Source organism: Melanerpes formicivorus, unplaced genomic scaffold, assembly GCF_026170545.1.
Source record: "Melanerpes formicivorus ecotype bairdi unplaced genomic scaffold, bMelFor1.0.p_v2 SCAF_13, whole genome shotgun sequence".
In the NCBI taxonomy this organism is placed as follows: Eukaryota; Metazoa; Chordata; class Aves; order Piciformes; family Picidae; genus Melanerpes; species Melanerpes formicivorus.
The window spans coordinates 1,264,595-1,280,966 of record NW_027142365.1 but is presented as its reverse complement, the minus strand read 5'-3'; the positions used below and the strand labels follow the sequence as shown (position 1 = coordinate 1,280,966).

General features: G+C 69.1%; 2 protein-coding genes across 4 annotated transcripts in view; both read left to right on the top strand.

Annotated features, from left to right (window-relative positions):
• The window catches only part of TBRG4 (transforming growth factor beta regulator 4), a 10,559-nt gene extending 8,533 nt beyond the window's left edge, over positions 1-2,026 (top strand). Inside the window, 3 exon segments of the mRNA XM_068145795.1 lie at positions 407-585; positions 587-622; positions 1,800-2,026. Of these exon segments, the coding sequence (XP_068001896.1) occupies positions 407-585; positions 587-622; positions 1,800-1,901 (317 nt within the window). The 3' untranslated portion in view covers positions 1,902-2,026.
• Positions 2,027-5,264: 3,238 nt separating this feature from the next.
• Positions 5,265-15,111, top strand: NACAD (NAC alpha domain containing). Of its 3 annotated transcripts, none has more exons than XM_068145784.1 (9): positions 5,266-5,712; positions 7,942-11,937; positions 12,402-12,614; positions 12,767-12,855; positions 12,949-13,032; positions 13,377-13,523; positions 13,733-13,864; positions 13,944-14,066; positions 14,959-15,111. In XM_068145784.1, the coding sequence occupies exons 1-9, from the start codon at positions 5,631-5,633 to the stop codon at positions 14,971-14,973; spliced, it is 4,881 nt and encodes a 1,626-aa protein (XP_068001885.1). In that variant the 5' UTR covers positions 5,266-5,630; the 3' UTR covers positions 14,974-15,111. The 3 variants fall into 3 exon arrangements, with proteins under 3 accessions (XP_068001887.1, XP_068001885.1, XP_068001886.1); XM_068145785.1 differs by lacking the exon at positions 5,266-5,712 and adding an exon at positions 7,110-7,157; XM_068145786.1 differs by lacking the exon at positions 12,402-12,614 and having other exon boundaries at positions 5,265-5,712.
• Positions 15,112-16,372: the final 1,261 nt, after the last annotated feature.

Here is a 16,372-nt window from a genome sequence, read left to right as displayed (position 1 = left end):
CAGGGGGGGTTGGGCTCTGCTCCCCAGGAGCAAGAGGAAATGGCCTTAGGATGCCCCAGGGGAGGTTTAGGTTGGACCTGAGGAACAATTTCTGCCCCTTGAGGGCTGTCCAGGCCTGGCCCAGGCTGCCCAGGGCAGTGCTGCAGTCCCCAGCCCTGGAGGGGTTTCAGAGCTGTGGTGCTGAGGGCCATGGTTGGTGCTGCCCTGGGCCCAGGGTTGGTGCTGCCCTGGGGCCATGGTTGGTGCTGCCCTGGGGCCATGGTTGGTGCTGCCCTGGGGCCATGGTTGGTGCTGCCCTGGGGGCCCATGGTTGGTGCTGCCCTGGGGCCAGGGTTGGTGCTGCCCTGGCACTGCTGGGCCCAGGGTTGGCCTCCCTGACCTCAGGGCTCTCTTCCAGCCCAAAGAGCTCTGTGGCTCCCTGTGGAGCCAGGGCTTGCTGGCAGCTGCAGCTGGGCTGCCCCTGCTGCCCCCTGCCCCTGCTGCCCCTGCCCCCTCTGTGCCCCCAGGGTTGCCTTCCTGCGCTGGGAGTTCTCCAACTTCAGCAGCAGGAGCAAGGAGCTGCTGGGTCGCTACGCCCTGGCGCGGGCGCCACCTGCAGGCCGCTGGCTTCCTGCTGGTGGAGGTCAGTACCTGGGGGGTGCCCCTGGGGCCCTGCGCCCCCCCCAGTGCCCCCTGCAGCGTTCCTTGGGGGCTCCTCATGATGCTGTGGCTCCCCACACCTGGGTGGTCCTGGGCTCGGTGTCCCAGGGGCAGCCTGGGGTTCTCCACCCCCCAGCTGGAGTGGGTGACCTCCCCCCCCCTCCCCCCCCTCCCCTCCTCCCCCCCTCTCTCCCCTCCCCCCCCTCCCCCCCCCTCCCCTCCTCCTCCCCATCCTCCCCCTCCTCCCCTCTGGTGGCTGCCACCCCCTCAGCACCCACAGAACACTGGGGGGCTCCTCATGCCACCAGGCTCTTCATGAGGCTCTCCTCACCTGTGGGGGTCCCTGCTGGGGGTGTCCCAGTGGGGCTGTGGTGTTCCCTCTGCCAGGCCAAGCAGGTGACCCCCACTGGCCAGCAGCTCTCTGCCCCCTCCCAGGGAGCAGCCTGGAGGGGCTCAGAGCTGGGGGGCAGGGCCATGACCTGCCCCTGTGAAGGGCAGGGAGGACAGCAGCCAGGAGCACAGCCCCCAGGGAGCAGCCTCAGGAGCCTGGGGATGGCCAGGAGCCAGCCCAGGAGCCAGGGGCTTGACCCAGGAGCACCCAGGCCATGACCCAGGAGCAGGCCTCCCTGCTGCCACCCCTGGGGTGCTGCCAGCTGCTCCTGCCAGGGCAGAGCCTGCCCTGAGGCCTGGCTGGGTGTGTGGGGTGGCTCAGCAGGTCAGCAGCCAGGATTAGCCCCCCCTGATCCCCCTGCAGGCCACCTGTCAGCAGCCCCAGGGGGCCAGGGGGGGCCTTGGGGGGGAGCAGGGCAGGGCAGGGCTTAAGGAGCTGCAGCCAGGGCATGGCTGAGCTCCCTGCAGCTAATCCTGGCCCTGCTGGCAGGCACAGAGCCCTGCAGGGGGAGGCTGGCTGCCTCCTGGGCAAGCAGCTGCCCCCTGCCCCAGGCTGGCCTGCCCCCAGGGCACGTGGCAGCCCAGAGCCCCTGGCATCTGCCTGGCCCTGCTGCCCCCCCAGGGGCTCTGATGACCCCCAGCATCCCTGCTGCCCCCCCCCAGCATCCCTGCTGCCCCCCCAGGAGCCCTGGTGCCCCCCCAGCAGCCCTGGTGCCCCCCAGGAGCCCTGGTGCCCCCCAGCAGCCCTGGTGCCCCCCCTGTGCCTGCAGGTTCCTCACTACGAGTTCCTGGAGCTGAAGCTGGAGCGGCAGCGCAGAGCCTACCTCAGGGACAAGCTGCAGAAGGCCCTGGGCAGGGAGCTGGCAAGCTGACCCCTGCTGGGCCCCCCCTGCTGGGCCCCCCCCGGCTGGGCCCCCCCGGCTCAGCCCAGCCTGCCCCTGCCAATAAACCCCCCCTGGACAGTGCCCTGGCTTCCTGCCCCTGCAGCCCCCCTGCCCCCTCCTGCCCCTGCAGCCCCCCTGCCCCCTGCAGCCCCCCTGCAGCCCCCCCCTGCCCCTGCAGCCCCCCTGCAGCCCCCCCTGCCCCTGCAGCCCCCCCTGCAGCCCCCCCTGCCCCCTCCCTGCCCCTGCAGCCCCCCTGCCCCTGCAGCCCCCCTGCAGCCCCCCCTGCCCCTGCAGCCCCCTGCAGCCCCCCCCTGCCCCCCTCCCTGCCCCTGCAGCCCCCTGCAGCCCCCTGCAGCCCCCCCTGCCCCTGCCCCCTCCCTGCCCCCTGCCCCCCTCCCTGCCCCCTGCAGCCCCCCTGCAGCCCCCCCTGCCCCTGCAGCCTCCTCTGCTGCCTGCTGCCAGGCACTGGGCCCTGGGCAGGAGGGGCACTGCCAGCCCCTGTGCTGTGCTGCTCCCAGCCCTGGGACCCCCAGAGTCCCTCCAGGTGGGCATTCAAGAGCCCAGGGTCCCTCAGGGTGGGCATGGGGGAGCCCCAAGCACCCAGCACAGGCACAGGAGAGCCCTGGGGCCTCCAGAATGGGCTTGGGAGTACCCCAAACGCCTCCAAGTGGGCATGAGAGAGCCCCAGGACCCCCCAGAGTGGGCATGGGAGAGCCTCATGGCACCCAAAACAGGCACAGAAGAGCTCTGGAACCCCTGGCATGGGCACAGGCAGAGCTCCACGACCCTGAAAGTGGGCATGGGAGAGCCCCAGGGGCCCCCTGGGACCCCCCAGAGCGGGCACAGAGAGCCCTGGGACCAGAGTGGGCACAGAGAGCCCTGGGACCCCCAGAGTGGGCACAGAGAGCCCTGGTGGGGCTGCAGCTGGGAGGGGTCAGCTGCTGCCCCACAGGCCATGGGCACCCCCGGGTGGGTGCCCTCCTCTCAACCCCCCAGGCAGTGACCCTGAGCTGTGCCAGCAGGGAGCAGGGGGGGTGAGCAGCAGCCTGGGCAGGGTGGTGCAGTGCTGCCAGCTGCCAGCCAGGGCTCTGGGGGGTAGGTCAGCAGCCAGCTGGCCCCTGTGGACCTTGGCACCTCCCCTGCCACCCCCCTCTGGGGGCAGGGGCACAGCCTGCTGGCCCCCCCCCCACACAAATAAAAGCTGTGGTGGGCACAGCCCCTTGTGCCCTGTGCCAGGAGGAGGCCATGGCAGTGCTGGGCTGCTGAGTCACAGCTCAGGCTGCTCCTGGCACCCAGCATCACCAGCCTTGGTGCCAGCCTTGCTGGGTGCCTGGGGGGGCAGCCAGCACCCTGCTGTGCCCAGTGCCAGCTTTGTTCAGTGCCTGGGGGGGCAGCCAGCACCCCAAGGTGCCAGTGCCAGCTTCTCTGGGTGCTCAGGGTGACAGCTGGCAGCCCACCCTACCCAGTGCCAGCCTCACTGAGTGCCCAGGGTGCCAGCCAGCCCCTGCTGTGCCCGGTGCCAGGCTCCAGTGCCAGGCACTGGCACTCTCTGTGCTCTCAGGCCCTGCCTCAGTTTCCCCCCCAGCCCCCTTCAGTGGCACAAGGAAGGGTCCACAGGGCCTGGGGGTGGCACGGGGGGGGCTGGGGGTGGCACGGGGGGGGCTGGGGGTGGCACGGGGGGGGCCTGGGGGTGGCACGGGGGGGGCCTGGGGGTGGCACAGGGGGGGGCTGGGGGTGGCACAGGGGGAGCCTGGGGGGTGGCACAGGGGGGGGCTGGGGGTGGCACAGGGGGGGCTGGGGGTGGCACGGGGGGGGTCTGGGGGTGGCACGGGGGGGGCTGGGGGTGGCACGGGGGGGGTCTGGGGGTGGCCCAATCCCACCCTGGGCATCTCCATTCCTGCATCCCAGCAGCCAGACGTCTGTCTGTCTGTCTGTCCCTCCCTGTTCTCCTCAGGGGTGGTACCACCCCACCCCCCCCAGCGTTGCCAAGGAGCCTTCCTCTCCTCCTCCTCCTCCTCCTGCCTGTCAGCAGGGAGCCCCGGGGCCGTTCCCATGGCAACCCTGCAGGCACCCAGCGGTCCCCAGGCCCTGGGGACACTCGGGGGGGGGGGGGCAGGGGGGGGCACACAACAGCATTTGGGGACCCCCCCTCAAATAGCAGCCACAGCCAGGACCCCCCCCGGCGGCTCAGCCCCTTTTGGGGGGGACCAAAATCCTCCTGCTGGAAGTGAGGGACACTGAGGGGGAAGGGGACCCCCCCGGGCCCCCCAGACCGCCCCCCAGGAGCCTCCCTGCCTGCTCCCGGCAGGGGGGGGAGAGGAAAAGGCAGGGGGGGGAGGGGGGGGAAGGGAAAGGGGGGGGGGGAGGGGGGAGGAGGGGAAAACTAATCAGGGAAAATAATTAGGGGGAAAGAAAATGGAAGGCAAATGATGAAAGAAATTAGGAAGCAGAGGAACAAAAGGAGAAGGAAAGAGAGAGGGAAAGCAAAGGGAATAGAGGCAGGGAGGGGAAGGAGGAAGGAAACAACCGGGGGGGGGAGGGGGAAGCAATGAAATAACCAGGGGGGGAAATAATGGGGGGGGGGGGGGAGGGGATAAAATAATCAGGGGGGGAAAGGGGAATCAAATCAGGAATGAAATCATCAGGAAACGAAATCAATGAGGGGAAAAAAGGCAAAATAATCGAAGGGGGAGGAAGCAGGAAAGGAACAAAGCAGGGAGGAAACCAAAGAGGAACAAAATCATCAGGAGGAAATAATGAGGGGAAAATAATGAGGAGGAAGAAATAATTGGGGGGGGGGGAGGGAGAGAGGAGAAAAGGAATCCAGAGAAAGAATCAGGAGGGGGAAAAAAATAATCCCGGGGGGGGGGGGGGGGATAAAGAACCAAGGAAAAAGAATCAGGAGGGGGGAAAAAGGGACAAAAGAATCGGGGGAAAATAATCAGAGAGGAGGAAAAGAGGAAGAAAAGAATCAGGAGGGGGAAAAATAACAGAGAAAATAATCGGGGGGGAAAACAATCAAAGGGTTGGGGGGGGAGGGAGGGAAAAGAACAATCAGGGAGAAAATGAGGAGAAAAATAATCAGGGGGGAAATAGGGAAAGGGAATCAGGGTAAGGATGAAGGGAAAATGATCAGGAAAAAGAAGAGGAAGAAACTAATCCGGAGGGACGGGGAGGGGGGGCTGGGGGGGGGGAAATCACCAGGAGAAAATAAACAGGGAATGAAAATCGGAAGGGGGGAAAAAAACCTTCAGGAATAGAAAATCATCAGGAAAAAAGAGATCGGGGGGGGAAAAAAAGCTCAGGGAGGAAAAGCTCAGGACAAGAAAGCTCGGGAAAAAAAAGCTCCGGGGGGGGCTGGGGGGGGTGAAGAGGAGGCAAATAATCGGCGGCGTGAAAGGCTGAGGACAAAAGGCGCAGGGCCGCGGAGCCGCAGCCCCGGGAGCGAACCTGAGGCAGAATTGCTCGGGGGGGGAGAAGAGCAAAGGGAAAAAAGAAGGAAATCAGGGGAAAAGGCAACAAAAGCACCCAAAAAGCAACCAAAAACCCACCCCCGGCCCCCCCCCCCGCGCTGACATCAGCCGCGCTGCCCCCGCCCCCGCCCAGCCCAGCCGCCGCTCCGCCGCTCCCGGCGCACCGCCCGCGCCCAGCCCGAGGCGCAGGGGCCGGGGGCTGCCAGCGGGGACCCCCCCGGACCCCCCGCCCCGAGCCGCCGCCATGTCCGGGGAATCCGCGCTGCGGAGCCACGGGGGGGGCGGCGCGGAGCAGCAGCCGGGAATGCCGGCGGGCAAGGAGGCAGGTGAGGCGCGGGGGGGATGGGGCAGGGAGAAAGGGGGAGACTGGGGGGGGCTGGGGGTACGGGGCGGGGTGAGGGAGAAACGTGGGGTCGGCAAACGGGGGGGTTGGGGTACGGGATGGGGGGATATGGGGGGGAATGCAGGGTATGGTTGGGGGGGCGCAGGGATCTGGGGTGGGGGGCAGGGAGGAATGTGGGATTTGGGGTGGAGGGATAGGAGATGGAGGAGAGAGACGGGAGGGGAGGATGGAGAAATGTGGGATGCAGGGATGGGGAGGGGAAGGGTGGAGAAAGGCAGGGTTATGGGATGGAGAAATGTGGGACAGGGAGGGGAGAGATGGAGGAGGGAAGGATGGGGACGGAGGGATGGGGACGCAGGGCTGGGGAACGCAGGGACAGGGGATGCGGGGATGGAGAAAAGGATAGGGCACGGAGGACAGGGCTGTGGGATGGGTGATCCAGGGATGCAGGGCGGAGAAATGTGGGACAGAGGAACAAGGGATGGAGGATGGAAGGATTTGGGATGGGGGGATGGAGAGGTGAGGATGGAGCAGAGGGGATGGAGGTCGGAGGGAACGCAGGGCAGCGGCTTGGCCGCGGTGGCTGCCCCGGGGCGGCGCAGGTGGACTTTGGGGGACAGCCAACCCTTCCCCCCGCCGGAGGACCTCCCCTCCCCCCAGCCGTGGCTTGTGTCCCCGTGCCGTGTGTCATCCCCCCCAGGCCCGGCGGGCGGGGGGGCTCGGCGCCGTGGGGAGGCTGAGCTCCCCCCCATTGCCGCCCGCAGACCCCCTCCCCATTGCCGCCCGCAGACCCCTCCGGGTGGGGGAAACTGAGGCCAGGCCCCCAAGGTCACCCTGTGCTGATGTCACCACCACCCCCCCGGGGGGTCCGGGGGAAATGGGGACAGCCAGGATGTGCAGGGGGGGGTCCTCGGTGTCACCCCCTCACCGCGGGCCTCAGCGACCCCCGCAGCCGTGTCGGGGGGGTGCGGTTGGTCACCCCGAAATAGGGGCTGCAGGGAGGGAGGGCAGCGCGGAGGGGAGGGGGAGGGCAGCGCGGAGGGGATGCCAACACTCCCCCCAGCCCCCCCCAGCCCAACACGAGCAGGGGAGAAGGGCGCAGGACCCCAGGGCCCCCCGCAAAGGAGCCCCCCAGGGGCCCCGAAGGCGGCGGCAGCAGGCAATAAGCCATCCCAGACCCTTTCACAGGGAGGGGGGCCATAACCTATCCCCCCCCCTTTATGCCCACACCTGCAAATACCCAGGTGAGGCCCCTCCCCCCCTTTCCCAGCCGCCCCTGCGGCCCCTGCCCCCACCCCCCACCCCCTATAAACTCCCCGGGGGGGAGCAGGGGGGGCTCTGCCGGGTTGGGTGCTGGGACTGGGGCTCGGTGGGTTCCGGTGGGTTCCAGTCGCTTCTGCCCCATGGAGCAGCCCCTGGGGGGCTCAGGTAACGGGGGGGGGGGGGGGGGGGATGGACAGCAAAGCTGGGGGGGGAGGGAGATTTTTGGGGTGCTGCTGGGGTTGGATGGGGGCTGAGCTCCTCCTTCAGTAGGCAAATGGGGGGACTGAGGACCCCCAGACTCAGGGGGCACGGTGCCCTTGAAGGGGTGGTGGTGCTGGGGGGCAGAGTTGGTTGTGCTGGGGGTGGTTTGGGGGGGGTGGGGTGTGCCGTGTGTTACCCCCCATGAAGGGGTCCCCTTCATCTTGGGGACACCTGAATTTGTGCCCCTTCCCCCCCACACCTTGTTCAGTTGCATCTTTGGACCCCCAGACCCCTAGTGAGGGGCTGGAGGCCTGGGGGGGCTTTTGCTGTCCCCTTCCCTCCTCCCATACCCCCCCTTGGTGTCCCCTGAGTCTGTAGAGACCCCCCCAGGGGCTCGGGGTGGGGGTCACCTTGTTTGTGGTGTTCCCCCACCATGGGGTCTCCTTGGCTTGGGGACATCTGGGTTTGTGGTGTGTGTGTCCCCCCCCCAATTCAGCTGCATCTTGGTGCCACCAGAGAGGGGCAATTTGGGGAGGGGGCTGCTGGTTTGTGGTGCCCCCCTCCCCACCTCAGAGTCACTTAACCTTGTGGTGCCCCCCCCCTTAAGCGCCACGTGTTTTGGGTGGGGGTCACCACAAGGTTCAGTGGCACTGTGGGGGGGACATCAGCCTGGTTCTCCCCCCCCATCACCAGCTGACCCTTGGGGGGGTTCCGTGGCACTAATGGGGGGGGTCCTCTCTTTCCACAGCCCCCCCACCGATGCCAGCCAAGGAGGAAGCTCGGCCACAGCCCGAGGGGGCCAGCTGTGACCCCAGCCCCCCCACTGCTGCCCCCCCAACTGAAGCCTGCAGACCACCCCCCCAAAAAACTGACCCCCTGGACACCCGCATCGTGATGGGGGAGGAGACCCAGTCCCCTGCCCCCCACCCTGAACCCCGGGGGGGTCCCACTGTGCCTTGTCCCTTCCCTGCTCCCACCAAAGACCCCCAAAGCCACTCAGCAGCTGAGACCCCCACCACGGGGAGAGCCCAGACCTCCAGCTTGGACCCCGACCTGTTCTTCACAGCCCCCTCCACCCCAGTCCGTTTGGGAGGGTCCAGAGCTCTGGCGGCCCCCCAGGGGGAGGAGCAGACGGACGGGGAGAGCGAGGGGCTCTGCTCGCCCCCCACCTCCCCCTCAGGCTCCTACATGACGGCCGAGGGGGGCAGCTGGGGGTCCTCGGGCACTGCCAGCACCTCCCCATCCTGCTCCCCCAACCTGGTGGCCGAGGCCGAAGGCTTGGCGGAGGCTGAGAGCATGATGGCGCTGAGCTTGGAGGAGCCTCCCGACTTCACCCCGCCGCCCCTCGAGGAGGAGGATGGACCCTTCACCCCGCTGGAGGATGACGAGGAGGAGGAGGATGGACAGACGCCAGAGGAAGAGGAGTGGGAGGTGTCAGGGCTGGAGGAGCTGCCCGGTGCGGGTCTGATCCCGGCGGCTCTGCTCCCGTTCCGGGGCAGCCTCCTCTTCCAGGCGGAGGCTGTGGAGATCACCCCGCTGCCCCCCGGCACGGCCAGCCTGCCCCTCTCCGGGGAGGAGGAGGAGGAGGAGGAAGAGGAAGAAGAGGAGGAGGAGGAAGGTGGCAGCACCTCAGCCTCCTTCCTGCGCTCGCTCTCGGAGACCTCCATCACGGAGGGGGTGGATGAGTCCTTCGCCTTCCACGACGACACTTCAGCCTCCTCCGACTCCGCCGCCTACGACGGCGAGGAGGACGAGCGGCTCTACGGCACCGAGCGCCACGCCCTGGGCACCGAGGCTGGGGGCACGGCTGCCGCGGCGCCCCCCGGCACCCGCGCCCCCGGGCACGGCGGCATCGAGCTCCACCTTCACGCCGGGCTGGCCCCAGCCGGCTCCGGGCAGGGGTCGCCGCCGCACCGCCTCGGGGAGGCGACCGCCGCGGGGGACCTCGGCGCCGAGCGGGTGGCAGCAGCGGTGCAGGAGCACGGCGGCAGCAGGGCACCCCCAGCGCCTTCCGGAGAGGCTGGCGTGGAGCCAGATGGCGAAGCCTTCCTCACCTCTGCCTCTTCCTCCTCGGAGCCGGAGGAGGTCTCGCTGCCGGAGGCTGATGTCCCGCAGGAGCCAGCGCAGGCGCCAGGTGCTGAGGAGGAGCTGGTGGCGAAGGAGGATGCCAGCACAGAGCTGGTGGCGAGCAGCAGTGCCCTGCAGCCCCCCAGCCTCTGCTCTGGGGAGGCCAGGGACCCCCAGACTGATGGGCTCCAAGGGGATACTGTGGCACCAGCCAACGGGGAGCACCGGGGCGGCCCTGGCAGCGATGGTGATGGTGACAGCGACCACGAGCTTGGCACAGCGAGAGAGGGGAGCAGCGAGCTGGCAGCCACTGATGGCCACGACGAGCAGGGCGCTGTGGCCACCGCCGTGGTGCCACCCGTGATGCCCAGCCCACCAGAGGAGCTGGACACCCCTGACCAGCTGCCAGGGGTGGCACCCAGCCCGCCAGATGAGCCAGACACTGAGGCCACCAACCTGGTGCCAGGGGTGGCACCCAGCCCACCAGATGAGCCAGACACTGAGGCCACCAACCAGGTGCCAGGGGTGGCACCCAGCCCACCAGATGAGCCAGACACTGAGGCCACCAACCAGCTGTCAGGGGTGGCACCCAGCCCACCAGATGAGCCAGACACTGAGGCCACCAACCAGCTGCCAGGGGTGGCACCCAGCCCACCACAGGAGCCAGACACTGAGGCCACCACCCTGATGCCATCAGTGATGCCTATCTTGCCAGATGAGGTGGACACCACGATGCCACCAGAGACACCCAGCCCAGACAGCACAGCTACCAGCCTGGATCCACCGGTGGTACCCAGCCTGCCAGAGGAGCCAGACAGTGACGCCACCACCCCCAACCTGGTGACAGCCAGCTCTCCAGACACTGAGGCTACCACCCTGATGCCATCAGTGATGCCTATCTTGCCAGATGAGGTGGACACCGTGGATGCCACCCTGGTGCCATCAGTGACACTCAGCTCGCTGGACACTGAGGCCACCACGATGCCACCAGAGACACCCAGCCCAGACACCACAGCTACCAGCCTGGTGCCAGGGGTGGCACCCAGCCTGGCAGATGAGCCAGACACTGAGGCCACCAACCTGGTGCCAGGGGTGGCACCCAGCCTGCCAGATGAGCCAGACACTGAGGCCACCAACCAGGTGCCAGGGGTGGCACCCAGCCTGGCAGATGAGCCAGACACTGAGGCCACCACCCTGATGCCATCAGTGATGCCTATCTTGCCAGATGAGGTGGACACCACGATGCCACCAGAGACACCCAGCTCAGACAGCACAGCTACCAGCCTGGATCCACCGGTGGCACCCAGCCTGCCAGAGGAGCCAGACACTGAGGCCACCAACCAGGTGCCAGTGGTGGCACCCAGCCTGCCAGATGAGCCAGACAGTGTGGTCACCACGATGCCACCAGAGACACCCAGCCCAGACAGCACAGCTACCAGCCTGGTGCCAGTGGTGGCACCCAGCCCACCAGATGAGGCTGATGCTGTGGCTACCAACTCTGACCTGATGCCACCAGAGGCACCCAGCCCAGCAGAGGCTGTGGCCACCAACTCTGACCTGATGCCACCAGAGGTACCCAGCCCAGCAGAGGCTGTGGCCACCAACTCTGACCTGATGCCACCAGAGGTACCCAGCCCAGCAGAGGCTGTGGCCACCACCCTGCTGCCACCGGTGCCCCCCAGCCCACCTGATGAAGCAGACACTGTAGCCACCAACCCCAACCTGGCACCACTGGTGACTGCCAACCTGCCAGATGGCACCGAGGCACCGTGCCCCTTGCCCCAGGAGGAGTCCAGCGAGGAGGAGGTGGCCAGGATGGCTTTGGCTGCTGAGCCCCCAGCCCCCGCCTGTCCCGGGCTGCCGGGGGAGAGCCTGGCACCGCCCCCAGGGCACCCCGAGGGGTGGGAGGCAGGCACCAGCTCCTCGGAGGAGTCCTGCCCGGAGCTGCTGGAGACCTCTCCCTCCCGCACTGACTCCAGCTCCTTCGTGGCCCCCGAGGGCAGCCCCCCGGCAGCCCCGCGGCTCCCATCCGCTGCTGAGGAGGAGGAAGACAAGCGTGGTGCCCCCCCCGCCCCGCAGCGCCCCCGGTCCATCTTCACGGCCTCGGAGCGGGAGGTGTACGTGGGGGCGCCCCCGGCCCCCCTGGACCCGCTCCAAACACCTGGTGCCTTTTCGGGGGGCGGGGGGCGGCAGGAGGACCACCAGGAGGTCACCGCCATGCTGAGAGGCTCCTTCGGGGCCCTCCCTGCCCCCCGGCACCTCCCCAAAGCCCCCAAGCCCCCGCAGAGCCCCCGCGGCGAGGGGGGGGCGCAGGAGGAGCCCCCGACCCGGCCCTCTGGGGACACCCAAGCCAAAGTCCTGCCCCCAGCCCCCCTCGAGGAGAAGGAGGCGATGGTGGGGGAGGGGGCTTCGTCCAGCCCCCCGCCCCCTCCAGGCGCCGGGGAAGCGGCGGGGGCTGCCGCTCCCCAAACCCACCCCGAGACCCCCAGCCCCTCGCCGCCCCCCTGCCCCGTGCCCCCCAAACTCAGCCAAGTGCCTCCTCTTGCTGCTGCGTCCCACTCCTCCTCCTCCCCCCCGCCCTGCCCGGCCCCAGGCCGTGCCCCCCAGGACACCTCAGGGCTCCCCGCCGGCGAGGAGCGGCCACCCGTCCTGCCAGCCTCCAGGAAGCACCTCGAAGGTAGGAGACCCCCCCCAGCCCTCACCCACGCGTGCCACCCGCGGTGGGGTGCTCAGGGTCACCTTGGGGGGGTTCGTCCCTATGGAAGGTGGATTGGGGGTGGGGGTCCCATGAGGTCAGTCCCTCCCACACCCCTCCCATCCATCTCCGGGGGGGCTGTGAGGGACCCAGGTGGGCATCACCCACGCTGGGGGTGCTGAGGGTCACCTTGGGGGTCCTCAGGTGGCTGGTGGGGGTGAGCAGGGGGGGTTCAGCCCCACAGAGGGTGGATTCTAGGGGGCCACCACCAGCTCATCATGGGGGGGCTGTGTGGGACCTGGGTGCTCATCACCCGTGGTGGGCTGCTGGGGGTCCCCTTTGGGGCTGTCCCCAGGTAGGTGATGGAGATGTGCAGGTTGGCTTGAACCCCCCAGAAGGTAGATTTGGGGGGGGTCCAGCACCAGCTCAGCCCCTACCCCCTGCAGCCCCTCAGCCCTCCCCACGGAAGGAGAAGGATGCCCGCGGCCGGCAGGTGGCGCCAGGCAGCGTGGCGGGCAGGGGACCCCCCCGGGGCTCCCTCCAGTCCGAGTCCAGCTCCTCCAGTGATGGGGATGCTGCAGACCCCTGCCCTGACACCCAGCACCTGCAGCAGGACAAGCAGCCCCCAGCCCCCCACCGCTGCGAGCCCAACCACAAAGGTGAGAGGAGAGCTCCCTGGGGGGGGTCACCCTGTGTTTGGGGGGGGTCACCCTGTGTTTGGGGGGGGTCACCCTGTGTTTGGGGGGGTCACCCTCTGTTTTGGGGGGTCGTGAGGGGGCTGCCTCCATCCCAGCCCTCTGCCTGGCCGCAGGGTCCTGTAACGAGTCGGAGAGCAATGATGAATCCATCCCAGAGCTGGAGGAACCTGAGGGCTCAGAGCCACCAGCAGCCCAGAGCCAGGTGAGGGAGGTGCTGGAGGGGCTCCTGGGGGGTTCTGGGGACCCCCTGCGGGGGGCTGGGGCTGGAGCTGCCTCACCCCTGGGTCTCTGGCAGGCGCAGCTCACCCACTCGCTGGGCACCGGGGAGGAGACTGTCAGCAAGGCCAAGCAGAGCCGCAGCGAGAAGAAGGCCAGGAAGGTGGGCTGGGACCCCCTGAGGGGGCTGGGGGTCCTCCCTGGGGGGGGGCTGGGGGTCTTCCATGGGGCTAAGGGTCACCACGTGGAGCTGAAAGGTCTTCTGTTGGGCTGGGGGTGTCCAGGCGGGGTTGGCAGGACCCTGGAGGGGCTGGGGGCGATCCTTCGTGAGTCGGAGCCCCCCAGGTGGGTTGGGAAGCCCCCCACGGGGCTGGGGTCCCCAGGTGAGGCCGGGAGGTCTCTCGTGGGCCTGGAGACCTTGAGGTGGGCTGGCGGGGGTGCAGGGACGGCGCCGTGGCCCCGGGGCGGGGGGCAGGGGCTGAGCCGTGCGTGCGCCCCCCCGGGCAGGCCATGTCGAAGCTGGGGCTGCGGCAGATCCACGGCGTCACACGCATCACCATCCGCAAGTCCAAGAACATCCTCTTCGTCATCACCAAGCCCGACGTCTTCAAGAGCCCCGCCTCCGACATCTACATCGTCTTTGGGGAAGCCAAGGTCTGCCCGCCCCCGGGGGGACTCCTGGGGGTGTCCCAGGGGGTTAGTGGCCCCCGGGGTGGGTCTGGAGGGGCTGTCCCGTGGGGCTGGTGTCGGTTTGGGGCTGGGGGCCCCCGGGGTGGGTCTGGAGGGGCTGTCCCGTGGGGTGGTGTCGGTTTGGGGCTGGGGGCCGTGGGGCCAGCGGTGTGACCCCCTCCCCGTCCCCGCAGATCGAGGACCTGTCGCAGCAGGTGCACAAGGCTGCGGCAGAGAAGTTCAAGGTGCCCCTGGAGCACTCCCCCCTGATCACGGAGGCAGCCCCCAGCCTCACCATCAAGGAGGAGAGCGAGGAGGAGGAGGAGGTGAGCGGCGGCGCGGGGGCGCGGGCGGGGCGGGCGGGGGGCGGCGGGGGGTGACGCGGCTGCCCCGGTGCCCCGGCAGGTGGACGAGAGCGGGCTGGAGGTGAGGGACATCGAGCTGGTGATGGCACAGGCCAACGTCTCGCGCCCCAAGGCCGTGCGGGCGCTGCGGCACAACAACAACGACATCGTCAATGCCATCATGGTGAGCGCCGCCCCCCGGACCCCCCCACAGCCCCCTCCCATCCCTGCCACCGGGGAGGCTGACCCCCCCCCCACAGCCCCCCTCCCATCCCTGCCACCGGGGAGGCTGACCCCCCCCACAGCCCCCTCCCATCTCTGCCACCGGGGAGGCTGACACCCCCCCCCCCCCCCCAGCCCCCCTCCCATCCCTGCCACCGGGGAGGCTGACACCCCCCCCCCCCCCAGCCCCCCTCCCATCCCTGCCACCGGGGAGGCTGACACCCCCCCCCCCCCCCCCAGCCCCCTCCCATCCCCACCACCAGGGAGGGCGCACCCCCACCCCCCAAACCCACTCCCCACTGCTGGGGAAGGCGACCCCCCCACCACCACCACCGGGGAGGCTGCCCCCCCCCCCCACAGCCCCCTCCCATCCCTGCCACCGGGGAGGCTGCCCCCCCCCCCCACAGCCCCCTCCCATCCCTGCCACCGGGGAGGCTGACACCCCCCCCCCCACAGCCCCCTCCCATCCCTGCCACCGGGGAGGCTGCCCCCCCCCCCCACAGCCCCCTCCCATCCCTGCCACCGGGGAGGCTGACCCCCCCCCCCCCCCAGCCCCCTCCCATCCCTGCTACCGGGGAGGCTGACCCCCCCCCCCCCCCCCCCCAGCCCCCCTCCCATCCCTGCCACCGGGGAGGCTGCCCCCCCCCCACAGCCCCCTCCCATCCCCACCACCAGGGAGGGCGCACCCCCACCCCCCCAACCCCACTCCCCACTGCTGAGGAGGGCGACCCCCCCAGCACCACCACCGGGGAGGGTGACCCCCCCCTCACACTCCCCTCCACCCCCACCAGGGGGGCCAAACCCCCACCCCGTGGTGCTGGGGGGGGTCCTGACCTTCTGCTCTCCTCCCACAGGAGCTGACCATGTAGCGGCCAGGGGCGTCCTGGCCCCCCCTGTATAGATGCACAGTTACTGCCCCCTCCCCTGCCCCCCAGCCTTCCTCCTCACCCCCCAGGCTCCTCCTCCCTGTCTGTAGCGCTCAATAAATGGCCTCATGTATCACTTGGACGGCACCTCCTGCCCCACCACGCTCATTGGGGGGGCTGGGGTGCCCTGTGGCTCCAGCACCCCCACCTGGCTGGGGGGGAGGGAGGCTCCCCTGGGTGAGGAACTGCTCCCTGGCTCAGCCTAGAGAGTGGTGGGGGATGGAGGGGACCCCAGCTGGTGAGTGGTCCCCAGTGGTGCTGCCCAGGGCTCAGCACCGGGGCCAGCTCTCTGCAGGCTCTTTGTCCATGACCTGCTGGGGGGCACTGAGGCTTCCTCGGTCAGTGTGCAGGTGGCACCAAGCTGGGGGGCAGTGGTGGTCTGCTGGAGGGCCAGGAGGGCTCCACAGAGGGGTCTGAAGAGGCTGGAGCCATGGGTGAGGCCAATGGGCTGAGGCTCAGGCTGGCCAAGGGCTGGCTCCTGCCCTCGGGGCACACAGACCCCAGGAAGGCTCCAGGCTGGGGGCAGAGGGGCTGGGAACTGCCTGCTGGGAAAGGACTTGGTGGGGGCAGCTGGTGCCAGCGGCTGGGGATGAGGCAGGGGGTGCCCAGGGGGGCAAGGAGGCCTCCAGCAGCCTGGGCTGGAGCAGCAGTGGTGTGGGCAGCAGCAGCAGGGCAGGGAGGCCACACTGCACATCCTGGGGGCAGTTCTGGGTCCCTTACCCCAAGGACAGAGGGGCTGGAGTGTGTCCAGAACCTCTGAGGTGGCTAACCAGGGCAGGGGCAGGAGGAGGAGGGCAGGGGCAGGAGGAGGGCAGGCAGGGGCAGGAGGAGGAGGAGGGCAGGAGGAGGAGGAGGGCAGGCAGGGACAGGAGCAGGAGGAGGGCAGGAGCAGGAGGAGGGCAGGCAGGGGCAGGAGGAGGGCAGGAGCAGGAGGAGGGCAGGCAGGGGCAGGAGGAGGGCAGGAGCAGGAGGAGGGCGGGCAGGGACAGGAGGAGGGCAGGCAGGGGCAGGAGGAGGGCAGGAGCAGGAGGAGGGCGGGCAGGGACAGGAGGAGGGCAGGAGCAGGAGGAGGGCAGGAGCAGGAGGAGGGCAGGAGCAGGAGGAGGGCAGGAGCAGGAGGAGGGCAGGAGCAGGAGGGCAGGCAGGGTGGGCTGCAGGATTGTATTTCCCTTAACAGACTCTGTACAGAACAACAGCCAGAACCCCCCCAAGGCCACCCCACCCCCTGTCCCCTGCTGCCACCAGGGCCTGGTGCTGAGGATGTGGAGGGGGAAGGGAACCTCCTGAGCTGCTGCCATCTTCTCTGCTACTCCATCAGGCTCTTTCCAGAGGGAAGTTCTGT

Excerpts from the sequence above, each read along its gene's own strand:
- NACAD (XM_068145784.1), top strand. The coding sequence starts at position 5,631 with ATGTCCGGGGAATCCGCGCTGCGGAGCCACGGGGGGGGCGGCGCGGAG. Across the intron at positions 5,713-7,941 it reads GCCGGCGGGCAAGGAGGCAG|CCCCCCCACCGATGCCAGCC; the intron begins GTGAGGCGCGGG and ends CTCTTTCCACAG. Across the intron at positions 13,865-13,943 it reads AGAGCGAGGAGGAGGAGGAG|GTGGACGAGAGCGGGCTGGA; the intron begins GTGAGCGGCGGC and ends GTGCCCCGGCAG.